This window comes from Scyliorhinus torazame, chromosome 6 (assembly GCF_047496885.1).
Source record: "Scyliorhinus torazame isolate Kashiwa2021f chromosome 6, sScyTor2.1, whole genome shotgun sequence".
Taxonomy (NCBI): Eukaryota; Metazoa; Chordata; class Chondrichthyes; order Carcharhiniformes; family Scyliorhinidae; genus Scyliorhinus; species Scyliorhinus torazame.
In genome coordinates, this window is record NC_092712.1 from 96,369,194 (window position 1) to 96,397,188 (window position 27,995).

At 44.7% G+C, this 27,995-nt stretch overlaps 1 protein-coding gene across 1 annotated transcript in view; it reads left to right on the top strand.

The window, feature by feature from the left end:
* The window catches only part of dnajc1 (DnaJ (Hsp40) homolog, subfamily C, member 1), a 328,861-nt gene that overhangs the window by 196,173 nt on the left and 104,693 nt on the right, over positions 1–27,995 (top strand). Inside the window, exons 7-8 of the mRNA XM_072508505.1 lie at positions 21,809–21,899; positions 23,619–23,788. Of these exons, the coding sequence (XP_072364606.1) occupies positions 21,809–21,899; positions 23,619–23,788 (261 nt within the window). The remainder of the gene's footprint in view (positions 1–21,808; positions 21,900–23,618; positions 23,789–27,995) is intronic.

Here is a 27,995-nt window from a genome sequence, read left to right on the forward strand (position 1 = left end):
CTGTTTGTGATTTTCATTAATGACTTGGATGAGGGAGTTGAAGGGTGGGTCAGTAAATTTGCAGACGATACGAAGATTGGTGGAGTTGTGGATAGTGAGGAGGGCTGTTGACGGCTGCAAAGAGACATTGATAGGATGCAGAGCTGGGCTGAGAAGTGGCAGATGGAGTTTAACCCTGAAAAGTGTGAGGTTGTCCATTTTGGAAGGACAAATATGAATGCGGAATACAGGGTTAACGGTAGAGTTCTTGGCAATGTGGAGGAGCAGAGAGATCTTGGGGTCTATGTTCATACATCTTTGAAAGTTGCCACTCAAGTGGATAGAGCTGTGAAGAAGGCCTATGGTGTGCTCGCGTTCATTAACAGAGGGATTGAATTTAAGAGCCGTGAGGTGATGATGCAGCTGTACAAAACTTTGGTAAGGCCACATTTGGAGTACTGTGTACAGTTCTGGTCGCCTCATTTTAGGAAGGATGTGGAAGCTTTGGAAAAGGTGCAAAGAAGATTTACCAGGATGTTGCCTGGAATGGAGAGTAGGTCTTACGAGGAAAGGTTGAGGGTGCTAGGCCTTTTCTCATTAGAACGGAGAAGGATGAGGGGCGACTTGATAGAGGTTTATAAGATGATCAGGGGAATAGATAGAGTAGACAGTCAGAGACTTTTTCCCCGGGTGGAACAAACCATTACAAGGGGACATAAATTTAAGGTGAAAGGTGGAAGATATAGGAGGGATATCAGAGGTAGGTTCTTTACCCAGAGAGTAGTGGGGGCATGGAATGCACTGCCTGTGGAAGTAGTTGAGTCGGAAACATTAGGGACCTCCAAGCAGCTATTGGATAGGTACATGGATTACGGTAAAATGATATAGTGTAGATTTATTTGTTCTTAAGGGCCGCACGGTAGCATTGTGGATAGCACAATGCTTCACAGCTCCAGGGTCCAGGTTCGATTCCGGCTTGGGTCACTGTCTGTGCGGAGTCTGCACGTCCTCCCCGTGTGTGCGTGGGTTTCCTCCGGGTGCTCCGGTTTCCTCCCACGGTCCAAAGATGTGCAGGTTAGGTGAATTGGCCAATGATAAATTGCCCTTAATGTCCAAAATTGCCCTTGGTGTTGGGTGGAGGTGTTGAGTTTGGGTAGGGTGCTCTTTCCAGGAGCCGGTGCAGACTCAAAGGGCCGAATGGCCTCCTTCTGCACTGTAAATTCAATGATAATCTATGATTAATCTAGGACAAAGGTTCGGCACAACATCGTGGGCCGAAGGGCCTGTTCTGTGCTGTATTTTCTATGTTCTACCTTTTAAGAAATGGGTGTTGACTACTGCAGTGATATCAGAGAGTGGGTGGAGCTGGGCTGTCTGTCAGCTTTTTACTTTTGTTTTTGTGTAGGCTGCAGGGTGTGTTTTACTTTAGTTTTCAGTGTTTGAGCTGAAGCCAGACCAAGCAGGTGTACTGCTGTTCTCTCTGCCATCAAAAGACTATCTCTTGATCATTTGGTGAATTCAGAATTATAAATGTTTTCAGTAGTGACTTTATCCTGATGTGCTTCTGATAAAGGTTTTGTTTTTAAGTCATATGGATGTTAAAAAGGAAAGCTTAAAGGTTTACTTAGTGTTGTAGTCTTTGGGAGTTGTATTTGAATTAATGGTTGCTAAGATGTTCACTGTATGTTTTAAATATGTTAAATTGAGTTCATAGAATAAACATTGTTTGCTTTAAAAAATACTTTTCCATTTCTGCTGTACCACACCTGTAGAGTGGGCTGTGTGCTCCCCATACCACAATCTATTAAAAGTTGTGGGTCAGGTGAACTCCATGATACACTTTGGGGTTCTCTAAACCCTGGCCCATAACAATTTTATAAAAGGAACAAAGTGAACCTGTTTGCTAAGTTTGTAAAAAATGATTAGAAATACAGCCCAAGTACAGATTACATTAATCTTTTGAAGAAACATTTGTTGTATTAGAATTATTACATTTGTTATGCACACTACTCAGTAATTGTACTCTAGGCATTCCTATTCTACACCTTTTTGTTTGTATCTAACAATTATACATTTTGGTTCAATAGTTATTAAAGACTATCCAAATTGAAGCAATTCTTTTGCTAATATACAATAATTGTACCAATTATGCTGCATGCACAGTGCACTTTTTCCACATCTGTCACCAAACTGCATTCTTATCTGTATTAAAACAGTTCTTATAAAAGTACATTTCAACATATATATTTTATGTGCAGTCCACCCTCATGCAAGCATTTGGCAAGTTTTAATATTGGAAATAAAGCTTGTGATTGTTTAATTAGTTGCAAACTACTTCTAACCATATAAAATCAACGACTTTCACTGAAGATATTCCTACCCTTTTGGGGATGGCCTCGGGCTCAATCCCTCATCTTTCTATTACTTAAGATAGGTTTAGAGTGAGGCGCTCCGGAATGTGGTGACTAGGGGCTTTTCACAGTAACTTCATTGAAGCCTACTTGTGACAATAAGCGATTATTATTCATTTTTATTATTATTATCTTTTAAGGTTGTAATTGATTTCCAAATGGTGGGTGAGATGGGGACAAGGGAGGGGGTAGTAATAGATTAACTGGAAATCCTGCTCCTGATTTCCATCTAGTAACTCCTTTGGGTGGGGTGCATTGTCTTTGTCTGACGAGGACAATGTTGTAGTTGGATATGATGTACCCGTACTTGCATAGCTTGTATTTATAATCTGCATCAAATTTGCTCAAGTATAAACAATCAGTTGAAATTTTCAAAATGTTGGAAATTTTTGCTCATTATTGTAACAAAACAGAGCGAGAGCTGCTCCTTTCCATCTTGTTGAAACTTTAAAAAAAAACATTTTATTAGGATATTTGTAGTTTTTATAATAATGACAATAACAGCGACTTAAACATGGTACATGAAACATTTCCATCCCTATCATGCTCTTGGCACCCACAATCAATGAAACAATAGCCTAACCCCCTCCCTCCCTCCGCTAGATTTCAGCCTCTGCTGACATCTTCATTTTCTCCGAGAAAATCAACGAACGGCTGCCACCTCCGGACGAACCCTGACATTGACCCTCTCAGGGCGAACTTTATTTTCTCGAGACTGAGAAACCCAGCCTTGTCATTAACCCAGGTCTCTAGTTTTGGGGGCTTCGACATTAACAGAATCCGATTCTGGGCTACCAGGGAGGCAAAGGCCAAAACGTCAGCCTCTCTCTCCCCCTGGACACTCCAAAGATCGCCACCTCTGGACTCTGCACCACTCGTGTTTTAAGTACCGTGGACATCGCCTTAGCAAAACCCTGCCAAAACCCTCTAAGCTTCGGGCATGCCCAAAACATGTGGACATGATTTGATGGACCTCCCGCGCACCTTGCACACCTGTCCTCTACCCCAAAGAACTTGCTCATCCATGCCACAGTTATGTGTGCCTGGTGGACTACCTTGAATTGTTTCAGGCTAAGCCTGGCATATGATGAGGATGTGTTAACCCTGCTTAATGCATCCACCCACAGTCCCGCCTCTATCTCTCCCCATAGCTTGTCCTCCCACTTGCCCTTTAGTTCCTCTATCTGGGTTTCCTCTGACTCCATAAGTTCTTTGTAGATATCTGATACCTTCCCCTCTCCCACCCATGTTCTGGAAACTACCCTGTCCTTTATGCCCCCTGGTGGCAGGAGCGGGAAGGTCGGAACCTGCCTTCTCAGAAAATCCCGTACCTGCAGATATCTAAACCAATGGCTCTATGGCTGGAGCAAACAACAGCGGGGAGAGGGGACTCTCTTGCCTTGTCTCTGTGCCCAACATCAGCCGATTCATACGCATACTTGCTACTGGTGCCTGATACAGCAACCGCGCCCAGTCGATGAAGCCTTGACCAAACCCGAACCTTCCTAACACCTCACACAAATAATTCCACTCCACCCGATCAAAGGCCTTCTCAGCGTCCATCGCAACCGCCACCTCCAATCCCGCTTCACCCCCCCCCGCCCGAGGGCATCATGATAACGTTTAAGAGCCTTCTAACATTGGCGTGAGTTGCCTGCCCTTTACAGACCCCGTCTGGTCTTCCCCTATCACCCCCGGGACATAGTCCTCTATCCTTGTGACCAATATCTTAGCCAGCAGTTTGCCGTCCATATTCGATAGTGAGATCGGCCTGTATGACCCGCATAGCTCAGGGTCCTTCTCCCGTTTCAGGATCAATGAGATCGAGGCCTGCGACATTGTTGGGGGAAGGATCCCCTCTCCCTTGCCCCATTAAATGCCCTCCCCAGCAGTGGGCCAAGTATCTCCGAGAACTTCTTGTAGAATTCTACCGGGTAGCCATCTGGCCCTGGAGCCTTGCCCGACTGCATGGCCTCCAGCCCCTCCGTTATTTCCTCAATTTCAATTGGGGCTCCCAGCCCTTCCACCAGTTTTTCCTCCACCCTCGGGAACCTCAGCTGACCCAGGAACTGCCTCATCCCCTCCACCCCCATCCGGGGGTTCCGACTCATATAACTTGCTAAAGAAGTCCTTAAATACCTCATTCACCCCACTAGGTCCACGACCGCATTACCACCCCTGTCCTTTACTCTCCCTATTTCTCTGGCCGCCTCAATTTTCCTCAGCTGGTGTGCTAACATTCTGCTTGCCTTTTCCCCATACTCATACACATACACCGCTCCCCTTGCCTTCCTCAGTTGTTCCACCGCCTTCCCTGTAGATAACAGCCCAAAGTCCACCTGTAACCTCCACCGGTCCTTCAGTAGAGCCGCGTCCGGGGCTTCTGAGTTATCTCCTATCCGCCTGGAGTATCTCCCTAACCAACCTATCCGTCTCTGCTTGTTCCACCTTTTCTCTATGGACCCATAGCGAGATGAATTCTCCCCTAACCACTGCCTTCAGAGCATCCCACACTTTTGCTGCCGAGACTTCCTCCGCATCATTTATTCCCAAGTAGTTCTGGATGGACTTGCTCACCTGCCCACACACCCTCTTATCTGCTGATATCCAACCTCCATAACAGGTGCTGCCCTCTCTCCATACTAACCCGTAGATCCACCCAATGTGGGCATGATCCGACACAGCGATTGCCGAGTACACGGTATCAACCACCCCTGGCAGCAGAGTCCAGCTCAGGATAAAAAAGTTGATCCGAGAGTATACTTTGTGGACATGGGAGAAGAAAGAAAACTCTTTCACTCTTGGCCGTCCGAACCTTCATGAGCCTACTCTTTTCCCCCCCCCCCCCCCATCTGCTCCATAAACCCCTTTAATTCCTTCGCTACGGCTGGATTTTGACCGGTCCAATCTTGGACCAATGACTGTATTGAAATCTACCCCCATGATCAGATTATGTGACTCTAGGTCCACTACCTTACCTAACACCCACCTCATAAATTCCACATCATCCCAGTTTGGTGCATATACATTCAAGAGTACCACCCGCATCCCCTCAAGCTTCCCACTCACCAGATTCTCCTTGCCTCAAATGCCACCCGTTTGTTAATCAGGATCGCGACCCCCCGGTCTTAGTGTCCAGCCCTGAATGAAATACCTGGTTGACCCACACCTTCCTCAATCTGGCCTGGTCTATAACCTTTAGGTGTGTCTCTTGTAACATTGCCACGTCCGCCGTCAATCCCCTCGGATGCGCGAATGCGCGAACCCTCTTAACCGGCCCATTTAGCCCTCTGAAGTTCCAAGTAATCAGCCTGGTCGGGGGGATTCCCGCCGCCGATTAGCCATCACCCTTCTTAGGCCAGCCGTCAGCTCATGCCCCTCGCCCCCTCGGGCCCGTCCTCGGACATCCGCCGTCCTCGACCTCCCCTTTGTCCCCTAACAACAGTTCCTCCCCTGTCAGCAGTGCAGCCCCCCCCTCCCCCTGAGTAACAGCTCCAGAAACCCAGCCCCCCGTATCAAACTTATCACCTGCACACCCCCCACTGCGCTTCCGTGAGCTAGCTAGCCTGGTAACTCCCGCCCATGGCACCAGTCATCTACCTGCCCATTCCCCCCCCGCTTGGACATACATAGTCAGAGCATCACAGTCTCCAGATAAACAAACAGTAGAAAAAATCCCTCCACCCAACATCCAATGGAACAGAGTAAACTTTACATTTCTGAGCAGCTGCTCAAACATCTTATCACAACAAAAACCAGAGAAAAAAGGAAGGGGCAAACAAAACAAAAAATAACCCCTTGGTACCGAGAGCACTGCATATTCAACACACCGAAGTGATTTTGACCAAATCGCCACCGAAATGCCCTCCCGCCAGGGTTCAGTGACCTTAATCCCCTGCTAGCCTTTTGTCCTTGATAAAGTTCATAACTTCGTCCGGTGATTCAAAATAAAGTTCCTGGTCCTCAAACAACACCCCGAACTTCACCCCCTTCTCGAAGAGGGCCGATTTTGCCTTGTTAAATCCGGCTCGCCTTTTGGCCAGTTCCGCGCCCAGGCCCTGGTAGATGCGCAACTCACAGTTCTCCCACACACAGCTCCGTGTCTGCTTGGCCCACCGCAAAATCTGTTCCTTGTCCAGGAACCGGTGCATTTGCACCACCATCACTCTCGACGGTTCATTTGCTCGCGGCATCCCTTGCAAGAGCTCCATGTGCTCTGTCCACTTCCAAGGGCCATGTAAATGCCCCATCTCCCATCAACTTTTCCAGCATACTTGCCACATATGCCCTCGTGTCTGAACCCTCACTGTCCTCTGGGAGGTCTACGATCCTCAGGTTTTGTCTCCTGGACTTGTCCTCCAACTTCTCCTGCGACCGTTTCTGATGGTCCTTCATCAGCCCCACCTCGACCTCTAAAGCGGTTAAATGGTCCTCTTCCTTAGACACCTTTTCCTCCATCTTAAGAATCGCCCGTCCGTGGGTTTATAGACCCTGTTGCACACGATCAATCTATGCCTTAATTGGGTCCAGCGTATCTTTCTTTAGGTTGGCGAAGCTCTCCTCAAAGAACTTCAGCTGTACCGTCGACCGCTGTGCACCGGACCAGGATCCTGCGACTCCGCCATGCTTTCCTGCGCTGCTGGCTCTGCATGAATCTTCCTTGCTTGACTATGTCTCGTTACACGGCCACTTCTAGTCCACTGCTCCATACATTGGTGGGCGATTTCTCCTCACTGTCTCGCTCTCCACCAATTTATCCAGTGAAATTCTGAAAAAAACGGGAGAAAAGGTCCAAATTTCATCACAAGCGGGAGCTACCAAATGTGCGACCTCCTACTCCATGCCCACCACCGGAAGTCATCTTATTGAAACTTACAGGATACTGTGAGGCCTGGATAGAGTGGACGTGGAGAGGATTTTTCCACTAGTAGCAAAAACTAGAACCAGAGGGCACAATCTCAGACTAAAGGGATGATCCTTTAAAACAGAGATGAGAAGGAATTTTCTCAGCCAGTGGGTGGGTGAATCTGTGGAACTCTTTGCCGCAGAAGGCTGTGGAGGCCAATTCACTGAGTGTCTTTCAGACAGAGATAGATGGGATCTAGTTTGATAAGGGGATCAGGGCTTATGGGGAAAAAGGCAGGAGAATGGGGATGAGAAAAATATCAGCCATGATTGAATAGTGGAGCAGACTTGATGGACCGAGTGGCCTAATTCTGCTCCTATGTCTCATGGCCTTATTACTTTAGCTGTTAAAATGCATAGTCCTATCTGTAAACTCACAAATATGACTGAAAGAAAGCTTTGAAATAGATAAGTATGTATGCAGGGTTATTCAACTGTTTAGTAATTTATGGGAACGGCCCCCTTTTCATAACCAATACCCAAAAAAAAAAAGAGTGTTTGGGCTGTGAAATTGGGATCCATGGGGCCACTAGAGTTGGCATCACATTAACCTGAAACCACAAAAACGTCGGAACAGGATGCTTTTGTCATTGCTTGCACAAGATGACCTGACAGCAATACGTTGGGCATGCTGTGCATATGTTGAAAGCATGCAGATTTGGGCAATAAATGCTGGCCTAACCAGCGACGCCCACATCCCGTAAATGAATCTGTAAAAAAGACACTTGTAAGAGAGAGGAGAAGCAGTGTGCAGAGGGAGAAAGAAGAAGGACCCACCCACTAAAGGTCTTTAGGGAGCACTTCTTTCTCTATCCTGGCCAGGAGCAATGTCTGAAGTGCCTGTGTTTCATCAAGGACCAGATGACAAAACTGTGCCACCTTTTAAAGTCTAACCTGCAATCACACAGCTGGGTGAGGATGAGGATGGCACTGCCAGTAACCATCAAGGTGACACATCACCGTAATTTTTTGTCAACAGATCCACCCTGGTGGGAGCGAGCAATATTAGCAACACCTTACAGTGCACTGCTCATTACTGCATCAAGGTGGCAGAGGTCTAGATATAGAAGATGGAAATTTATCATGTTCTCATTGATGGGAGAGAAGTAGGAGGAGCGAGCACATGCATGACCTTGGTAGGCTGGCATAATTCCCAGCGCTGCAGTTGCAGTCGGTGGTGCATATCTCTGTGGGCCCCATGTGTAAATGGGGAAGGTGTTTTATAACTGCGAGGGCTCCTGTTCTATTAATGCTTCATTGGTGTGCAGTGTTGCCACCTAAATTGGCCAACTCCCGATTTAAAATGGCGAAGGGCAAAGGCTGATGGGAAAGTCAGCCAACATAGACCAAAACCAGCAGCTACAGGTTTGCTGTGTATTTACCTCTGCAAAGGCCAGACAACATCGATACCAGTGACCATCAGCATAACAATGTAGCAACCATCTGCATACTGATGAGCAATCCCCGGGAACAATAAGTAACATTTTGGACACACAAAGCAAAGCCAGACTCCTCGGCGCCAGCAGGAGCCAACACAAAGGAGGTGAACAAGCACCTCAAGACCGTCCATCGATCAGGGAACCGCTCCAGTATTGGAGAAATCGAATCAAGCGATTGGGACAAAGTCCAATCACTTGGGACCAGGTACAGGGTCCGCCCCGAAAGGTGGGAAGCCCCTGGGGACTATAAGAGTTAAGCCCCAAGTTCAAATCGCTCTCTTCAGCCCTCGTCACCTCTTCGGCCTGCCCGGGTCACCCAGCAACACAAACCAAACATTGACCGTGACCGGTGCAGTGACCACCGAACAAAGTAAGTCTTCAACGCTCGCTACGAGATAGCAATCCGTACCAACTTCGAATCCTGCAGACTCAGAACCCGAACGAAAGGCCATTTGTTCCCCTGACCTGGTGGGCCAGTCCGAAGTTAAGTATAGGCCTGTTAGAGGCTTAGACGTAGAATTTGTGCATGAGTAGCGATTACTGTGTATAATAAATGTGCTTTGATTTGAATCTTACTAATCAGTGTATTGGGTTATTGATCATTACTCGGACTTGAACCTCGTGGCGGTATCATAAAGATACCTGGCGACTCGAGAGCAAAGGTAATAAAACAGAGTAATTGAACCAAGGAGAAAGTTAGCAACAGCAACCATTCCCAGAAGACTCTGTTAGTGAATCCTCCCCCGGTATCTTGGGAGCGATCAATGAAGCATTCATCTTGCCGTCTTGGCACACCGTAAAGAACCACTGGTTGGATGCTGATGGACAGGGCTATCTGCTGTACACCTGACTAATGGTGCTTCTCTGCAGCCCAACAATGTGTCTATAATAGCCATACAGCAACTTGGGATGTCATGTTGCAAACCTTTGGTTCCACTGCCTGGACCACTGGGGAAGACTTCCAATGGTCACAGGTGCATGTCTCAAAGTTCGTGGTGGTCTTCTGCAATTTCCATGGAGCTTGCCACCAGGCCATGGAAAGCTACCTCAGGATGGCACCAAGAACCCATTTGCTACAGACGGGCCAGAATTATCCAGCCGTTGGGATTTTCATTTCCCGCCACCAGTGCACCCCCGCCCACGGGTTTTCCGGCAGTGTGGGGTGGTCTCAATGGGAAATCCTCTTGACAAGTGGTGGGAGTAGAGAATCCCACTGCTAGCGAATGGCGTGCCGCCAGGAAACACGTGGCTGAGGGACTGGAGAATCCAGCCCTGGCTGTCTGAGAATGGATACTCAGATTCTGCTTCCCCTTAAGTGACATTCCACCTTCATAGATGCTCCACAATTTCCAATCGGGCACTCTATCTGCTTGATACCCTCCTGGCCCAAATTCTGATAAATGTCACCACCAAAAGAAAATTCTGTCAGAACGTTATCTGACAACATTTCCAATAATATACAAAAACTGAATTAATTCATCACTGTGCATTCACTTGGATGTGAATTAACAGGCAAACTGTAGTCTGACACACCCCAGTATAGCTGACCAAAACAGGTTCCATGGATTTCTCAACAACCTTCCCAGACGTTTGTCACATTTGTGAGCCAACCAATCTTGCTGAAATTTCATCTTTCTCACAAGGGTTTTCAATCTCCACGTTTGAAGATCTCCCACTTAGACGGCTTTAATGATTACCCACCTTGCAGGGTTTCAATCTCTCTTCCTGAGATTCCTTTTCCTTGGGTCTCCAAGTATACTCAAACTTCACCTTCCAAGGACAATTTCAGATTTTTGGCCTTACCAAGCAGAACATCACTGTTCCAAAGGGGTACCTTTGCCCAAACGGCCTGCAGTATGGAATCACCAAACTTCAGCTGCCTTCTTAATCTTCAGGGTTTATTATCATGCCTACTTTGCTTCGGGTCTGCAGCTTTTCCTTTGATATGGAGCATATTTATCTGCTCCTTTCTCTTAACGAGACCTATTACTATACTCCGTCTTTGACCGTTACCTGGGACTCCTTTTGGGCTCCTTCCATGTCCTGCTCCCTGGGGCACTTACTAGATAATGGCTCTTTGTGTCAGGTCATCTGACTTGCATTTTCACACTGTTATTTTGCTTATGTGTTGGTGTGCAAGGCCTGTCCTTTACTTGAAGAGTTTAAAATAACTGAATTGCACACGAGCGGCCAATTTCCAGCTGGTGCATGTGTTGGAAGACCGGAAGACTGGGGGTTCGTCAGGAACTGGTGTTCCTGATCTCCAAAAATAAGAAGAGGTTTCTTTAACAGCTAGATATCCAACTTCTTGGATATCTGAAAAAGGAAATGCATAAGGTGGAGTGTTGGGGTAAGGGAAGGATAGGCGAGGTGGAAAGCAAGAGCTCCCTAGTTGCACCAGCTGTAACTTGACTTGATAAGGTAGCAGGTTGAATGTGAGGTGGGATTTGAGAAGGGCCATAATGCAGCAACATAATGTCACATGAATGTATGCAGCAACAGACTTAATCATGGCTCATCCCATGATGCAGAACAACATGACTCCCAGGGGGCTCGGAAGATTGCAGGCATGCCTGTTTCCCACTGTTGTTATGTTGCTATGTTTTCTGACGGCACAAAACTTTGTGGGTATGTGAAAGGCGAGGAGGATATAGAGGCTTCAGGGTGATTTAGACAAGTTGAGTGAGTCTGCAAATACATGGCGGATGCAGTGTAACATGGATAATTGTGACGTTATTCACTTTGGCACCAAAGATAGAACGGCAGTGTATTACTTAAATGGTGATAGTTTGGGAAATCTTTATGTACACAGGGACCAGGATGTCCTTGTATGCCAATCACTGAAACCAAGCATGCAGTTAGGAAGGCAAATGGTATGTTGGCCTTCATTGGAAGGTCTTACTGCAGCACACACCTGGAATATTGTATGCAGTTTTTGTCTCCTTACCAAAGAAAGGATATACTTGCCATTGAGGGAATGCAGTGAAGGTTCACGAGACTAATTCCTGGATTAGTAGGATTATCATATTGAAAAAAATCAAAGAAAAAAGCCCCCAGTCCCCACCATCCAGAACCAAATCCCAAATCTCATCTCAGTCCCAGTCCTTGAGCCTTCGTGAATGCCTCCGTCTCCTCCTCTGTCTCAAAATAAAGGTCCTTCAAATTGTGAGTCACTCTCAGCTTCACAGGGTTGACCACTCCAAACCTCACCCCACTGCCGTACAATGCCGTCTTCACCTGCCCAAAGGCATCCCGCCTTCTTGCCAACTCCGTTGTAAGATCTTGGTGTATATACGTAAACCAATGCCTTCCCACTTCACGTCCCGCTTCACCCAACTCAAAACCTTCTCCTTCACATAGTACAGACAATGAACGCCCTTGGTGGCTCATTTGATCTTGGTTTTGGCTGGAGCGACTGATGGGCCCTGTCCAGTTCTTTGTATTGCTTATTTCAGGATGGTTGGCGTAGTGTCCACAAAGACCACAAAATAGCTTTAACTTAAACAGCTATGATTTTAATTACACTACTAAACTGGGATTTGACACTGAGTCCTTAAAAATACAGAACTGATCAATAGCATCTAACTACACTCATCTACTGCTAATCTCACTACTGGTATAAACTATAATCTAACCTTGCTCACACTGTCTGCTCTTATGACCTTCACTAGCTATCTCCTGCATACACTCCTCCGCTAAGGTCTAGCATCGCTGCCTTATATAGTTTTATTTGTAGATCCCTCTAGTGGCTACTCGTGAGACTACATTAACCCTTGCAATGCTGATAGTTATGATAATACCACAAGGGGCAGCACAGTGGCGCAGTGGGTTAGCACTGCTGCCTCACGGCACCGAGGTCCCAGGTTTGATCCCGGCTCTGGGTCACTGTCCTTGTGGAGTTTGCACATTCTCCCCGTGTTTGCGTGGGTTTCGCCCCCACAACCCAAAATGATGTGCAGGCTAGGTGGATTGGCCATGCTAAATTGCCCCTTAATTGGAAAAAATTAATTGGGTACTCTAAATTTATTATTTTTTTTAAATGATACCACAAGAGGGGAGGGCTCTTCCTCTTTCCCCCATCAACTTGGCGAACATGTTGGCAAAGTACTTGGTCAGCTTCTGGCCCTCCACCCCCTCGGGCAAGCCCATGTTTCTCAAATTCTGTCTCCTTGAACCTGTTCTCTAGGTCCTCCACTTTGGCTCTTTATTGACCTCTGTTGCTAACTTTTGCCTTAGTTTAATTGCTCTGTTTTATCACCTTTGCTCTTGAGTCGCCAGGTATCCTTATGATACCGCCACATGGTTCAAGTCCGAGTAATGATCAATAATCCAATACACCGCTTAGTAAGATTTAAATCAAAGCACATTTATTATACACAGCAATCACTACTCGTGTATAAATTCCACGTCTAAGCTACTTCTACGACTAACAGGCCAATACTTAACTTGGAACTGGCCCACCAGGTCAGGGAAACGAATGGCCTTTCGTTCGGGTTCTGAGCCTGCGGGATTCAAAGTTGGTACAGATTGGTAGCTAGGAGCGCTTATCTCGTAGCGAGCATTGAAATAAGACTTACTGGATATCAGCGGTGGCTGGACCGGTCACTGTCGAGGGTTGGTTCGCGTTGCTGAGTGACCCGGTCAACAAGAGAAGCAGAGGGGCGATTTGAACTTGGGCTTGATTCTTATAGTCCCCAGGGGCTTCCCGCCTTTCGGGGCGGTCCCTGTACCTGGTTCCAAGTGATTGGACTTTGTCCCAATCACTTGGTTCGATTTCCTCCAATGCTGGAGCGGTTCCCTGATCGATGGTCGTTCACCTCCTTTTGTGTAGGCTTCTGCTGGCGCCGATGAGTCTGGTTTTGCTTTGTGTGTCTAAATGTTGCTCATTGTTCCCGGGGATTGCTCATTAATATGCAGATGGCTGGTGTTTTGTTATGCTGATGGTTGCTGGTATCAATCTTGTCTGGCCTTTTCAGTGGTAAATACACACTCAACCTGCAGCTGCTCGTTTGTGTCCTGTTGGCTGACTTTCCCATCAGCCTTTGCCGTTCGCCATTTTTAATCGGGAGTTAGCCATTCTAAATTGGGATTTAGCCATTTTAACTGGCTACACCTCCGCCACCCTCCGCAGCTCCTCACCCATCGAGATGAACTGGTGGCTATGTTGCGACGATGCCTATCCACCCCCTCATCTTCTCTCCTTGCTCTTGCACCCGACCGACATCTTTGTCAATGTAGCCTTTATTGAGGCAAGTGCCTTCTCCACCCATTCTGAGCGAGGCCGTCATCTCCCTCCGAAGCACCTCTCAATTCCTGGCGAAAGCCTTTCAAACTCCCCCGGTGCCACCTCAGTCAAAGTCTCAAGTGTAATGGGAGTGGCGCACCTGATGTAACAGTACCTGCCATCTTTCCTCTTTTTGGACTCACAACAGCACTCGCAGGCAGACTTTCGCTTGCCCCCTTCGTTCCCTCTAGAACTTCGACATTCCACTGATTCTTTAGGACTTCCCAAACCAGCTCATCCCAAAAGTCCCCAAAAGAAGGGCTGGATTGGCAGCTGAACGTTGGAGGATATAGATGCTTCAGGAGAGACAGAGGGGGATGTAAAAGGGGTGGGGGAGTTGCATTACTGGTTAAGAAGAATATTGTAACCGTATTGCGGGAGGACACCTTGGAGGGCTCATACAATGAGGCAATCTGGGTAGAACTTAGTAACAGGAACAGCAGGCAATCACAATGTTGGGGCTTGATTACAGGCCCCCCAACTGCAGGGAGAGATAGAGGAGCAGATAGGTGGAGAGATTTTGGATAGGTGCAAAAGTAACAAGGGTTGTTGTGGTTGTGGATTTTAATTTCCCCTATATTGACTGGGACTCACTTAGTACCAGAGGCTTGGATGGGGCAGAGTCTGTCAGGTGTAGCCAGGAAGGCTTCTTGATGCAATATGTAGATATTCCAACTAGGGAAGGGGCAGTACTGGACCTGGTATTGGGGAATGAGCCTGGACAGGTGGTTGAGATTTCAGTAGGAACATTTGGGGAGTAGTGACCACAATTCCGTACTTTTTAGGGTACTCTTGTATAGGAATGTTAAGGTGCTAAACTGGGGAATGGCAAATTCCTGTAGCATTAGACAGGAATTGAAGAATTTGGATTGGGTGCGGCTGTTGGAGGGTAAATCAACATCGAAAATGTGAGAGTGAGAATCTTTCAAGCGACGGTTGATCAGGAGTCAGGAAAGACACATTCCTGAGAGAACGAAGGATAAATATGGGAAGTTCAGGGAGCGTCTGGATAATGAGGGATATTGTGAACCTCGTCAAAATGAAAAAGGAGACTTTTGTACGGTCCAGAAGGGTGGGAACAGTCGAAGCCCTTGAGGGTTTTAAAGAAAGTAGGAAGGTACTTAAGCGGGAAATTTGGAGGGCTAGGAAGGGTCATGAAAATTCCTTGGCAAGTAGGATTAAGGTGAATCCCAAAGCTTTTAATTATTTTTTATTTTGTAAAAAGCAAGAGGGTGGCCGAGGAAGGATTGGACCACTTAAGGCCAGTGGGGGGAACCTGTGTTGAGCTAGAGGAAATGGGCGAGGTACTAAATGAGTAATTTGCATCAGTGTTCACCAAAGAACAGGACTTTGTGGAAGATGGTTCTTGGGTAGGGTGTGTGGACAGTCTGGGTCATGTTGACATCGACAAGGAGGAGGTATCCTTTTAAAGGATATTAAGGTAGATAAGTCTCCTGAGCTGGATGAGACTTACCCCAGAATACTGAGGGAAGCAAGGGAGGAAATTGCTGGGGCCTTGACTGACATCTTGGAATTCTCATTGGCTACAGGTGAGATCCCAGAGGACTGGAGAATAGCTAATGTTGCACTGCTGTTTAAGAAAGGTAGCAGGGATAATCCTGGAAACTATAGGCCGGTATGAGCCTCATGTCGGTAGTAGATAAATTATTGGAGAAAATTCTCAGGGACAGGCTTTATACCCATTTGGAAACAAATGGACTCGTTAGCAATAGACAGCATGGTTTTGTGAAGTGGAGGTTGTGCCTCACTAACTTGATCGAGTTTTTTGTGGAGGTGACAAAGGTGATTGATGAGGGGCGGGCGGTGGATGTTCTTTACATGGACTTCAATAAAGCCTTTGACAAGGAGCCTCATGGCAGACTGGTACAAAAGGTGAAGTCACACGGGTCAGAGGTGAGGTGGTAAGATGGAAACAGAACTGGCTCGGTCACAGAAGGCAAAGTGTAGCAGTAGAAGAGTGTTTTTCTGAATGGAAGGTTGTGACTAGTGGTGTTCCACAGGGATCTGTGCTGGGGCCTCTGTTGTTTTTGGTATACATAAACGATTTGTAGGAGAATGTAGCTGGTCTGATTAGTAAGTTCGCGGATGACATTAAGGTTGGTGGAGTGGTAGGTAGTGTTGAGAATTGTCAGAGGATACAGCAGGACCTAGATAGGTTGGAGACTTGAGCAGAGAAATGGCAAATGGAGTTTAATCCGGATAAATGTGAGGTAATGCATTTTGGTAGGTCTAACATCGAGGAAAATATACCGCAAATGGCAAAACTCTTAGGAATATAGAAAGTTAGATAGATCTGGGTGTGCAGGTCCACAGATCTTTGAAAGTGACAACACAAGTGAACACGGTGGTCAAGAAAGCATATGGAAAATGATAGCTTCATTGAGAATTTGGAAACCGATTCGCCAACACTTCTGGAAACTGGTAATAATAGCTTCATTGAGATTTTGGAGGCAGTTTCGCCAACACTTCGGGTTGGGGGCAGGGTCAAGGGAAATGCCAATTTGGGGTAACCAAAGATTTGAGCCAGGGATTCGGGGGAACCACAGATTTGAGGCACGGAAGTGGGACGGAAATTTTCGGAGATGTGAGGAAAAGGGGATTAAGACACTAAAAGATTTTTTTTCTTGTGGGTTGGTTTGCAGGATTGAAGGAGTTGGGAGCGAAGTATGGGCTGGAGCAGGGAGAAATGTTTAGATACATGCAGGTTCGCGATTTTGCCAGAGAGGAGATACAGAGCCTCCCGGTGGAGCCGGCCTGCACATTGCTGGAGGAGGTGCTGACGACAGGGGGAGACTGGAGAAGGGGCTAGTGTCGACGGTTTACGGGGCTATTTTGGAAGAGGAGAAGGTACCACTGGAAGGGATCAAAGCAAAGTGGGAGGAAGAGTTGGAGGAGAGGTTCTGGTGTGAGATGCTCCAGAGAGTGAACGCCTCCACCTCGTGCACGAGGTTGGAGCTGACACAGCTGAAGGTGGTGTATAGAGCACACCTCACAAGGACGAGGGTGAGCCGGCTCTTTGAGGGGGTAGAAGATGCGTGTGAACGTTGCGGGAGGTGCCCCACAAACCACATTCATATGTTTTGGTCCTATCCAAAGCTGGAGGATTACGGGAAGGAGATGTTTAGGGTAATCTCTAAAGTGGTGCACGTGAAACTGGACCCGGTCCCTCAGGAGGCCATATTTGGGGTATCGGACCAGCTGGGGTTGGAAACTGGTGCGGAGGCAGATGTTGTAGCCTTCGCCTCTTTGATCGCCTGAAGGCGGATCCTGTTGGGATGGAGAGCAACCTCTCCACCCTACAGGATTGGGGGGGGAAGGGGGACTGTATGTGTTAATGGTGACTATGGGTGATTCCTGATTCCTTTTTATTATTTGTTTATGTTAACATGCGGGCAGTTTTTTAGGGGTTGGTGGGAGGATGGAATTGTTGTTGATATGGGGATTGACATTATATTTGTTACTGCTTATTGTTTATTGTTGGTGGGCGCAAATGTGGGCAAAAATGTGAAAAAGGAGGAGAAAAAAATATTTTTTTGAAAAAAAAGAAAGCATACGGAATGCTTGCCTTCTTTGGACAGGGCACAGAGTATAAAAACTGCCAAGTCCTAGAACTTTGGGAAGGCCGCACTTGGAATATTGCGCACAATTCTGTTCTCCACACTACCAGAAGGATGTGGAGGCTTTGGAGAGGGTGCAGAGGAGGTTTACCAGAATGTTTTGATTTGATTTGATTTGATTTATCGTCACATGTACCGAAGTACAGTGAAAAGTATTTTTCTGCGGCCGAGGAAACGTACACAGTACATCGACAAACAGTGACTGGTTACAGTGTGGAACAAGGGGCCAAACATGAGCAAGAGCAGCATAGGGTGTCATGAATAGTGTTCTTACAGGGAACAGATCAGTCCGAGGGGGAGTCGTTGAGGAGTCTTGTAGCTGTGGGGAAGAATCTGTTCCTATGTCTGGATGTGCAAGTCTTCAGACTTCTGTACCTTCTGCCTGATGGAAGGGTCTGGAAGAAGGCAATGCCTGGGTAAGAGGGGTCTCTGATAATGCTGTCTGCCTTCCTGAGGCAGCGAGAGGTGTATACAGAATCAATGTGGGGCTGGCAAGCTGCGTTGGGCTGAGTTCACGAGGATGTTTCCTGGTCTGGAGGGTGTTAGCTACACAGAGAGGCTGAATAGTTTCGGACTGTTTTCATTAGAACGACAGAGGTTGAGGGGTGACCTGATAGAGGTCTACAAGTGTGGTGCTTGGATAGAGTTGATGGGCAGGCACTCTTTTCCAGGGTGGAGTGGTCAGCAACCAGGAGCCATAGGTTTAAGCACCGTGATGCAAAGTTTAGAGGAGATGTGCGAGGCAGGTTTTTTTATACAGGGTGGTAAGTGCCTGGAATGCATTGCCAGGGGAGGTTGTGGAAGCAGATACATTAACGGCATTCAAAAGCCATCTTGACAAATACTTGGATAGGATGGGTATAGAGGGATACGGCACAAGGAAGAGCTGAGAGTTTTGGCCAAGGTTGGAATCATAACCGGTACAGGCTTGGAAGGCTGTAGGGCCTGTTCCTGTGCTGGATTGTTCTTTGTACCCCTGAGACCAGGCAAAATGATCCAAAAATCAAACCGCTGGATTCTCCAGTCGCCGATGGTGAAATCGCGTTTGATGAACGGCCGGAGAATCCAAGTTTCTGATCAAATTGGAGCTGGTGATGCTCCGTTCCGAGTACGCCATACCACATGTTGACGCCGTACCCCCAATGCTCCGCCCCTGACCAGCCGAGTTCCCGAAGGCGTGGGTCTCTCATGGTCTCATCCGTCTGGAGCTCAGCGAGGTGGTTGCGGACTCAGTCCAGCGCTACCACAGTCAGGGGAGGGCCAATTTGCAGGCAGGGGGACATTATTGGGGGCACTGGAGGGGTGGTCCAGGGCATGCGAGCCGGCCAAATGGGGGCACTATTTTGCAGGCTGGGTCCGTGGGCTGTGGCCGCCATGTAGCACGTCATGGCTGCTGCAGGTCGCCGCCATGTTCATGCGCGGCCACGGACTAGTCAATTCTCCGGGGCTTATCGGCAGCTAGAACTGGGTGCTGTACGCTGTCGTCCTGCTAGCCCTCAGGAAAAAAAATCAGCCGTTTTGCGCCAATGTTTCTGTCGTAAAATGCCACCGTTCCCACTCCGGCTTGGGGACATAGCCCCAGAATCGGAGCATCCAGCCCAAAGACTCTAGCAGGAGCCACCAAATGTGCGACCTTCACCTGCATGTCGCCACCAGAAGTGTGGACCACGTATGTGTGGACCAGTACCAAACGGGGCCTGGTCCAGCCTTGCTATGGAGGTCATTAGTTCCCGGGTGGCGGGAGAATTTAATTGAGACTAATGGCTTGTTTAAATATGCATCTCTGGATCTTGCCTAGTGAGGGCAAGATCCAGATCGCGACGTCTCTCGAGGTTCAGATGCCTCTCACGAGACGTCTCAAGTGTCGCAAATCTTGCGAGAGGTCTCTTGCGAGATTCAACAGCCTTGTTGCAGCACCAATTCGGGCGCGGCAAGGCTGGCAAATCACACCAGACATATCTCCTTTCCCCCCGCCATCACTTACGCCTCCATCCAGCGCCACATCCAAAAACCTGGGAGCCCTCTCCCTTGCCTTATGCTTCATTTGCTGTTCTCCAGCAACAGTTGTAGCAGCTTCTGTTGCTTGAGTGCAGCTCACCTTTCAGATGGGTACGCTCCCTTTTAAGAGGTTCAGGCCAGCTGTGCACTGTGCTAGCCATGCAGCCCCCTGCTGACCATGTATTCAGTCACTGCACATTTCACACTTTTCTGAACGCTGATGTCATTTGAATACGCATGCAGTCCCTGTCAGAAGCGGACTGTGTATGGGTAATTGCAATCTCTCAAACCCCGTACTTGATACAGCATCTAAAATAGTCCAGATATCATTGATTCTTCATATTTACACCTGATTTGCTTTTAATGAGTTATTTGTAATTCCTTTTCATAATAAGGAGTAGTACTTGACTCTGCATTCTGGAATAAGTTTGCAGTCTGGAATAAGTTAAGAGAATGCTACCTGACTAATAACCAACCTTTGCATTAAAATTTCACTTGTGCTTGCCTGTTTTCTTCAGTATGCAGTTTCTGTCATTTGTTTTGCATGACTTTTTTTTATGGCGGACCTGGAAGATTCCTTTCAGGCAACTGTTGCATGACCAAGCTGCTTTAGCAGAGGCATTGTTCCACCAGAAAGATCAGCTGTTCTAATATCAGCTGATTGTGTTGGTAGGAACTTGTTCCATGCTGTCTGCGTGCTCTTAATGACCAATCTTGTAGTTGATGTGCCGGTATTTCTTCGAGATAAGAGTCAGGTTGGGTTTCATAGAATTTACAGTGCAGAAGGAGGCCATTCAGCCCATCGAGTCTGCACCGGCTCTTGGAAAGAGCACCCTACCCAAGGTCAACACCTCCACCCTATCCCCATAACCCAGTAACCCCACCCAACACTAAGGGCAATTTTGGACACTAAGGGCAATTTATCATGGCCAATCCACCTAACCTGCACATCTTTGGACTGTGGGAGGAAACCGGAGCACCCGGAGGAAACCCACGCACACACTGGGAGGATGTGCAGACTCCGCACAGACAGTGACCCAAGCCGGAATCGAACCTGGGACCCTGGAGCTATGAAGCAATTGTGCTATCCACAATGCTACCGTGCTGCCCCGTTCAACATGAGTATGGAGTTAAATCTGTTTGGCTCAGCCCAGTAGCAGAATCAGGTTAGGCATACTGGTTAAATATGTTTTAGTCACGTTATGTATGCTCAACACCGACTGTAATGACTTGCACATTAAATTTCCTATCGATCTATCTTTTAATCCCCAAACAGTGATGCTGCATATTTTTCATCTTGCATGCAACCTAGAGAAAAGATGCTCTTTAGCCAAGATGTTACTTGCTCATTTGTTTTTGTTCCTTGAGGTACCTGTACTGTTTCTGGCTGGCTGTTCTAAACCTTTTTAATAATCTGTTTGCCACTTAATTTTAAATTTGAATTTATAAGACGTTTGTGCAAATCTACCTCTTACCTACTATTGCTACTAAGATTATAGTTGATCTATCAGCTATACCAATCAGCTATACAGCTTTCCAATTTTTATTCTCCAGTACAGTAATGGTTTGCCTAGTGTTTGCTGCTTGCGGAAACCACATAGTTGAAAATCAACTAATTTTGCAATGGGCAGTCACCATTGGAGCATGGCGATAGTGGCATTGCACTTGTGCAGCTTCAGAACTCCACTGTTTGCACAGAGAAATGTTTTGACTTGATTCACTAAAATTACATCTATGTTGACTTTCCCGTTATGTTTTATTTATGTCAATTTTTATTCACAGTAATAAAATTGAACTATTCCTCAATTTGTAATCATAACATTGAATGGAAAAATTCTTGCGGGAATTGTGCATACGTTTTTATGTAAATACAGTAAATTGTTTATGGAGCTGAAGGGTGTACATTTTGTTCTTAAAACAAAACCTGCCAAGAGCTTCAGCATTTGCTAATAATTAAGTCATTACAAAATTTGAGGTCCTAATCAGCTACCATAGACTGCCTTTCATTTTGTTTTGATGCATGTAAATGCTGTAATTGATTATGTTTGGAACATTTATATCTTTAAAAATATGGCATCTCATAATTGTGCATTGATTCAAATTGGTTTTTAAATTAATTTCCATGTTTCTAACAATGTGCATGTTTTGTTGTAGGGTGTTAAGGATTTTTACCTGGAATGGAAAGAAATGAAAGTGAAAGAAAAAGAAGAAGCCGAGACTCAGACCCAGCTTGAATCTGTGCAGAGTAAGAAACATCTGTGGTGTGTGACTGGTGTGCTGTTTTTGTCACTGGAGTGAGACTAGTTAACAGATAATGAACAGCTATCATAAACTACTTCACCTTTCTTCTCAATGGAATCATATTTTACCATAGTCCATAGGCTGAGTAATGACATTCATCTATTACTCATTGTCATCAAGAATTACTAGCAAAATATTTCACTAGGCTCATTACAGTGTCTGAGAGAATCAAGCTTACTGTATAAAGCCATATATTATAGTAGGCTCAGCTTTAGACTTGTATAAAATTGTCTCCAACTTGATATGGTTTGCTGAATAGAACAACGACTGCTTAGCATTTTCAACATTCCTTTCTTCAGAATTCATACTGAAACAAATTAAGAAATTAAAATTGTGCGAAACACCACAGCCTTTTGAATGATCCAGTGTTGGGTTTCAAGAATCATACCTTCTCATTCATGTTTGGAAATCTTAGCCTTAAAGGTTTGAGCATATTGGAATCTGAATAATGTCAACCTGTGAATATAAGAAAATGTTAAAATGTTTTTCTGAGTCTGTAAAATGGGACCAGAGTATTTCTATTTTCCAGGTTAACCAATATGTTAAAAGTCATTTTATTTTAAGTAGCATCACTTTGTGAATGCTATTGTGAGAAGAAATGCAGTCAGCAACCATTTATCCGAAATGGGTGTACTTGTCAATGTGCTTTGTTTTTGAAATAACTTCAGTGTACATCAGTTCCTATGCTGAATTGCTATTAGTTAATGTACTGTACAGCATTGGAAATGGGATCAGCCTTCTGAATGTATTCATCTGAACAGTAGAATTTCATGAACTGTTTGGATTACCAGCATTTCCACAGTAAACAGTAACTAAGCGGTCGTGTCTCGAGAATAAAAAGTATGATCGCTTTAATGCTGATTGTCCCAACAAAATACACTCTTGCGACAAAACAAATTTGCGAGTATATCCATGGTGTCCAAAACTACAGAGGAGAATGTTGCTGTGTATCTCATAGCAGTTGGTTGTGTTCTTAATATGGTAAATCATAGTTTGGAAGCACAGTTAATGATAACATTAACATCTTTTTGAGAGGGTAAATGCAAATCATGCAGATTGGCATGGAACTGTTTTATTCTGGCTGTTTTTCATGACCTAATTGCTGATCTGCCTGCATGTCTATCTGCTTTACAACGGAGATTGTGCAGTGTCCTCTAGGGACAGAAGTGGTATGGTAGTGGGGAATTCGATGCAATTTGCAAATTGAGAGAATGCAACATGGGGTCTCATTAAAGCAATGTGTTGCAGCAGAAGACATGAGGTGTGAATAGATAATCTGCTGAAGCTAAATATTACCCTACTGGGTGCATCTTTGCACAGACAGAGTGAGCTATGATGTTATGTCTGCACCTTTCTCAGATTTGTTGGCAGTTTTCCATTTCTTTGTTGTGAGCAAATTTAAAAACAAGAAAAGCCGCTTTCCTTTACTGCAGTTCACAGCTTGCTCAATATCATTATAGCATTTGAAATAATTGATGTTGTCTTTTATTTCTAATTTACATTTATGAATCGCTGAAGGTAACATAATTACCTGATAGTATTATTTCACCCCGTTTAGATGTGCATTGCAGGTGTTAACAGATCTGTCAATTTAAAAAACGCAAAAAGCTTTTTTATTGATCTTTCAACAGTTTAAGCTGAAAAGACATTTTGTACCTTACAGAAGAAAAAAGACCTAAAGTAAAGAAGCCAAAATCTGAGTTTCCAGTCTACACAGCCCCTACCTCTGGAAGTATTGCTTATGTACCATTACATGAAGAAGCTTCAACTATTGAGGAGATTGAGGAGCAGGTAGCTGACTGGCTAGAAGGCAGGTCAAGAGGGCCAAGAAAGGTAAGTAACAAAAATAAATGTATTAAAAATGCAATACTTTTTAATGAGGCTACTTTTATTGCATACCAAGGCATAGTGAACATGGAATGTGCTGTAGATAAGTATTCACGCACCATTTTTAATTTTGCAGAAGTTGTATGCTAAAGATAGTGTACAAATATAGCCAATATTAAGACTGAATCCCGATGCAAACCTAAAAGTTGAACCCAATTTAGATCTTAAAAGTTTTAAGTTAAGAAGCGGTAGGGAATAGAACATTTTCATTTTACTTCAAAATGAATTTGTAATTAGTTGTGGCACCTGGTGAATACTGTTAGACATTTTAACCTAACTATGCATCTTATAATATTCTGATATCCTGTATACTAGTATGAATGTATGAATTGTCCTTTCAAACTTGAAACAAACTCCAGAGTACTTCACTGCAAATTCAATTCCTGATTGGATGCAGTTAATCATTTCATTGATGTATTTCTTTTGAATAATATTTTTATTAGTGGCATTTTCAAGTGTTCATTGATGTATTTTAATCAAACTTTGTTATTCTGGTGAATTTTACATTGCTTAGTGGGTTTGAATGTGTTATTTAATGGAAGGCTTCAACGTGGTAAAGACTTATCTCTATTTGGCAACTGTTTTCATTGGCTAGTCAGATAAATGCTCGTTTACCATGCTGTCATTTTCAAAAATTTGCAGCATTTCCATCAGCTAGATTTTGAAGAAATATATTTTGGGCAGTGGCACATGACTTGCTACCATTTGTGATCCTGACTAGAGCAAAATGGTACATAAAATATGTAGCTGTACTTCTTCCTTTGGTTCATTCAGCGTTTAAAAGAGCTGGAAGAAAAGGGTCGCTGCTTTTGTTGGTGTGTCTTGGTTTGATAAGAGTATAAATAAATGTGTGGACCTGAACACCATACCCCCCACCTGAGATACCTTTTATTTTGTTTGGCAGTAGGACTTGGATTAAGCTACTAGCACACACCCTTTTCATATCTTCAAGACAACACCCCTGAGTTTAAAGAATGCAGAATTTGAATCACAGTAAATCATCACATAGGCAGTAAAAATAAATCAGATTCTGATTTGTGCCATACATCTGAAATATCTAGAGAGCATTAAAGATGCTTTGCAAAATTTTGGTAAATATTTTGGATCAGATTTGGACCCAATTTATATAAAATACATTAATCCTGAGTGTGGCAAATGTTCATGTGCATTGCATAGCTTGAAACCATGATTGACAGAATCAAAACACCTGTAAATGGGAGAAGTATAACGAAAAATATGAACATCATAAGGACAGTGTAAGGGAGGGGTGATAAAGAATTTTATGTTTTGCACTTTGGAAGTTCCACTTTGAAACTGCTGCTTTAATGCCACAATTGCATTCAATTCCTTTTGACCAATTGGACACTTTGTATTGTTTCCCTGGAAGCATTTTGAAATGTATTGTTTTGAACTGAATCTTCTTCGGTTTTGTCAACATGGCTTTTTTGATAAAGCGTATTTGCTTAAGTTTGACATTTATAAAAAAAAATCAAATTAAGGGGCAATTTAAGTGACCAATCCACCTACCCTGCACATCTTTGGGTTGTGGGGGTGAGACCCACGCAGACTCTGGGTGAATGTGCACACTTCACATGGACAGTAACCCGGAGCTGGGATTGAACCCGGGTCCACTGCGCCGCGAGGCAGTAGTGCTAACCACTGCGCCACCCTGCCGCCCACAAGTTTGACATTTATGTACAAATGTTATTTAAAAATACAGTAGAGTTGTATTTCATGCCAGGAGCACTTGTCAGGATAAATCGGTTCTGTAGAAAGCACATCATTTTGAATTATTCACCAATAGATGCTCTACGTGAAACAGTAATTGTTACTCCAGTAATAATTGCTGTTCGATGTTTAGCATTTATTGGTCTGCAGGTAAATGATTAAGGGACATTCAGAAAATATTACAATTGTTTCTAGTTTTCTCCTTTTAGAAAACTGAAACATGCATTTTTAAAATGCAAATATCACTTGCTCTCCTTTATATAGAAGGAGGCTATTACTATGGTATTTTAAATCTGAATTCTTCACTACCGAATACGATTTAATTTCAGTGTTAATAAGTTTCTCGTTTCATTTAATTCATGTGAAGTGCATTGTACAGCATTCACACAATGTTGGTTAATAGTCTAGCATAATAGCTTCTGAGGAAATCACTTACTAAGCATGCACATGAAATTGTTATCATGATACAGATAAACAGGTGCTGTACATGGTATCTTGCTGCTATAAAGCCCAGAATCTGCACTCCTGTTGTCAAAAATGTCATTGCCAAAAGTTCAGAACAAGTCTCATCCTCTTGGGTAGATCAGATAGGGGTTTCAGACATTTGAGTATTAATCTGGCCTGTCTGGGGTTCCTGTTCATTTTTAACTTTCTATTAGGTTTTTCAGAGGCCTAAACTGTTTAGCACTCGGTGATGAACCTGCAAGAAATAACACACTTTCTCTTTCAAGGCAGATGTACAAAAGAAAAAGAAACTATCTTTCTTAAAAAAAACTAGAAACAGCTGCAAGTAATAAATGTATCTAGTAACATCAGCTGCCAGTCTAATCTCCCTTGATGGCCATATAGAGAATAAATAAAATGGGCAAAAACAAACAAAACCATTAGCCTATGAGGAGGCAAAACACAGAAGTGAAAGCACAGTAAGTGCACCTCGGCTGGCTGTACTCTCGGCCTTTTGGCATTGACCCATGCAAAACATCATCAGTATCAAAACAAATTAGTTGCCTCCATGGTTTAGTAGTTCAGTAGAAACATTTATGAAAAGTGCATTGGACTGTGTGATATTTGACGCTCACAATTGTGAGATAATGATACAAAAAGCTTGTTATAAAAATATTTTACAGCAGTATGCTAAACTTGTTTCACAAAATTAGCCTTTGGTTTTTATATCATTCAGAGTAAGATAGGAATAAGTGATAACCCTAAAGAATCCAGCAACCAGAAGTATGACGTATGCAAGAGGCAGTATTGATATGGAGAAAACATTGCCATTGATCTTGCTGAGGATTTGACAACTTAGTCAATCCTGTGGATAGCTTAATTTTCGTTTATGCCGTAAGCTCAAAAGCATGGAGTCAAATCTGTGCAAACTATTTTGCAAAAATCAAATTTGTCAACACTGGGAGCATGCAGTACTCATGAGCAGCAATAGGAAGAACCAGCACTGACTGCATTCTGTGTAAATTAAGGGCTGATGACATTTGATCCTTCTCGGGAGGTAACTACCTGCTTAGTAACAATGAGCTCCCTTCAGACAAATGACCTTTAGATCAGAGGATCTGCCATTACCCAGGACAGTACTTCTAAATAACTGCATGAATTGTCAAATCAAAAGGTAAATGCTCCCTAAAGTGAGATTAGTGGGGACCTTCCAAGCTATGTTAAAATTAACCCAACTTTGCACAGATGCAATTATGTATTAGGTGGAAAGTAAGTGAGGAAGATGCAGATAGAATGCAGTGAAATATTGATGTTGGGTAAGTGAGCAAGAACATGGTAGAATGCAGTGTGGAAAATATGCAAGGGGGAAAATACACCGCACCACCAATCTATATTTCTTGAATTATCAGTGACTTGGAATCAATATGATCTTCCATATGTAGTGATTGTGTAGGAATGTAGATTTTTTTTTTTGTCTCGCAGGTTCTAAAGTTATTTTAGCTTAAATTACTAAACTGTTAGTCACATGATACACAAGCATGAAATGGTGGCTAATCATGAAAATTAGTCTCTATCATTTAATCTACAGTAGCCCCAATCATGAGGTAAATAAAATCTTCACTCGTGGAAAGCCTTGAATGCCACCGGTCCAAATTTACTTGTTTGACCCCAGTATGCACAATTTTAGTTGTTTTTTTACAGTCCTTCATGGGATGTGGGCATTGCTTATTGTCTATCCCTAATTGCCCTTGAGGTGGTAGTGAGTTAACATTTTGAACTGCTGTCGTCAATCGCTAGGTATGCCCTGGGCGGCACAGTAGCACAGTGGTTAGCACTGTTGTCTCACAGCGCCAGGGTCCCAGGTTCCATTCCTGCTTGGGTTACTGTCTGTGCAGAGTCTGCACATTCTCCGCGTGTCTGTATGGGTTTCCTGAGTTTCCTCCCACAGGCACCGAAAGACATGCTGTTAGGTGATTTGGAC